At 39.3% G+C, this 2490-nt stretch overlaps 1 protein-coding gene across 1 annotated transcript in view; it reads left to right on the forward strand.

Annotated features, from left to right (window-relative positions):
• Nucleotides 1–2156, forward strand: part of prdx1 (peroxiredoxin 1) — a 5775-nt gene extending 3619 nt beyond the window's left edge. Inside the window, exons 2-6 of the mRNA XM_005935673.2 lie at nt 213–325; nt 511–664; nt 753–875; nt 962–1092; nt 1480–2156. Coding sequence (XP_005935735.1) covers nt 220–325; nt 511–664; nt 753–875; nt 962–1092; nt 1480–1562 — 597 coding nt within the window. The 5' untranslated portion in view covers nt 213–219 and the 3' untranslated portion in view covers nt 1563–2156. The remainder of the gene's footprint in view (nt 1–212; nt 326–510; nt 665–752; nt 876–961; nt 1093–1479) is intronic.
• Nucleotides 2157–2490: the final 334 nt, after the last annotated feature.

The raw sequence follows: 2490 nt of genomic DNA on the forward strand, positions 1-2490 counted from the left end.
TATATATATATATATGTATATATATATGTATATATATGTATATATATATATATATATATTCTAGTGAAGAGGAGTTAGTCACATAAAAACAGTGTTGGTGGGTGTTTCACATAACAGAAACCTTTCCTTGTTCTGCAAATAAGGAAGACCTTTTGCACACAGAAACAGCACAGTGTAACACCGACTGCTTTCTTCTTCTGTAATCCAATCAGATTCAAGATGTCTGCAGGCAATGCACAAATTGGAAAGCCGGCCCCTGATTTCACTGCCAAAGCGGTGATGCCGGATGGACAGTTCCACGATCTGAAGCTGTCAGACTACAGAGGTAAAGGACAACCTGCGTCTCACCTTCTGTTTGACATGCTTTGATGGTCCTCCTCTCTGCGATTCATTGTTTTGTGATCCTGCAGCATATTCAGCAAAGATTCATTTACACTACAAAAGATGAGAATTAATTAAAGTGATGCATTCACTAGTCTCATTGGTGTTTTTTTTAATGCTTTGGTACAGGAAAGTACGTCGTGTTTTTCTTCTACCCGCTGGATTTCACCTTTGTTTGTCCGACTGAGATAATCGCTTTCAGTGATGCTGCCAATGAATTCAGGAAGATTGGATGTGAGGTCATCGCCGCCTCAGTGGACTCACACTTCTCCCATTTCGCTTGGTATTTAAAAAGCTTTGTATTTTACACATCCACAGTGACCATATTCATTTTTATTAAGTCCTCATACTATCTTTTGGTGACTGTGCAGGGTCAACACACCACGTAAGCAGGGTGGTCTGGGTGCCATGAACATCCCCCTGGTGTCTGACACACGGCGCACCATCTCCAAAGATTACGGGGTCCTGAAAGAGGATGAGGGCATCGCCTACAGGTGAGTCTAATAATGTGGAGTCCTCAAAGGGCTGGTCTTAATATTTTTAAAGGAGACCTAGGAGTTGATAATTCTCTCTATTACAGGGGTCTATTCATCATTGACGACAAGGGCACCCTGAGACAGATCACCATAAACGACCTCCCAGTTGGACGCTCTGTTGAGGAGACCTTGCGTTTGGTTCAAGCCTTTCAGTTCACAGATAAGCACGGAGAAGGTATGGTGCTCTGCTGTGCCCATGTAATGTCTGCATTCTGGGTCTTGATTTTAAATTCTGTTTTCTCGCCCTGCTTTCTACAGCTCACATTTACTTGCAGTGAAAATCAGCTTTTTACCAAATTATAACTTTTGAATGTAAACTAGCTAATGGTTTTTCAGAAATAATGTGTGGCAGAGAGTGCAAAGACCACAGAGGCTTATTTAAATTCAAAGGTTTGCACTCTTATCTGCGCAACGTATCATGATCTCACAAACTGTCATTTTAGTTGCCTGTTTTTGCATGCAGAACAGAGTTGGTTTATTTTTAAGGTGCAACATGTGTGTCACTTTTGCACACCTGCATTTCATCTACCAGCCAGGACTCATTATAGTCTTATCTTTTCAGTCTGCCCCGCCGGCTGGAAACCAGGAAATGACACCATCAAACCTGACGTCCAGAAGAGCAAAGATTTCTTCTCCAAGCAGTAATAAGCCCATGGCCCGAGTCTGCTATCTGCTGTAGGAGATTTCATTTTGTGATTACATTTCGAACAATATTTACTGAAGCCGTTGTGCCTGTGGACGAGTGAGCCAGCTGTTGTAGTTGATGTGCTGTTTGTATTTTGTTGTTTGTAGCGTGAACAGTGCACTTAGACCAAAGTATGTAATTGTGTTAAAACACTGCAATTATGTATGCTGTATGCTTCACTGTCTGACAGAACCAAATGTGTGTTTGTTCTCTCATGTCATTCCCCATTATTGTTACATACAAAGGACCAAACTGTCTGAAGCATTTCACTGAAATTAAGTAGAAATTCACCTGCCTATTATGTATTTATGTATCACGCTTACATGACTTTTTATGGTATTGTTAAGCACATTAAGAATATTTTGGAATGATGTACATTTACTCAGATACGTTATAAATTACACAATAGCACAAGAGAGTCAATGATTCCTTTATATTTATTGCATCTTTTTCCTCAGTCAACAGTTATAACACACGGTTAAACAACAAAAACAGGCCAATGCTGAATTATGTCCATGTATGAAGATCTTTAATAAAACAAACAACAGTTTGCATTTTTTCTTGATTGTCAGTTTTCTTACACCCACGTCACACATTATGAATATATAGTAGCTGTTTGATTACAACACAGTTTATCCACAAACTTTAACACCAACTCTCCAAACAACTGAAAATGCCAGTGTAAGTTAACAATGAATCTATTTTTTTCTTTCAACAGACCTCACAGCAGACACTTTGAATTTGTCAAGGGATGAAAAAGTAGTCAGAATCAGAATCAGAATGGGGTTTATTGCCAGATGTTGAGGTTTACAACATTAGGAAATTGCTGCGGTGCTTCAGTGCAAACAATAAGAATTAAAGTGCTATGTAGAAAGAAAGATATGTGCA

This window comes from Haplochromis burtoni, unplaced genomic scaffold (genome assembly GCF_018398535.1).
Source record: "Haplochromis burtoni strain Fernald_Lab_line unplaced genomic scaffold, NCSU_Asbu1 Contig_199, whole genome shotgun sequence".
Lineage (NCBI taxonomy): Eukaryota > Metazoa > Chordata > Actinopteri > Cichliformes > Cichlidae > Haplochromis > Haplochromis burtoni.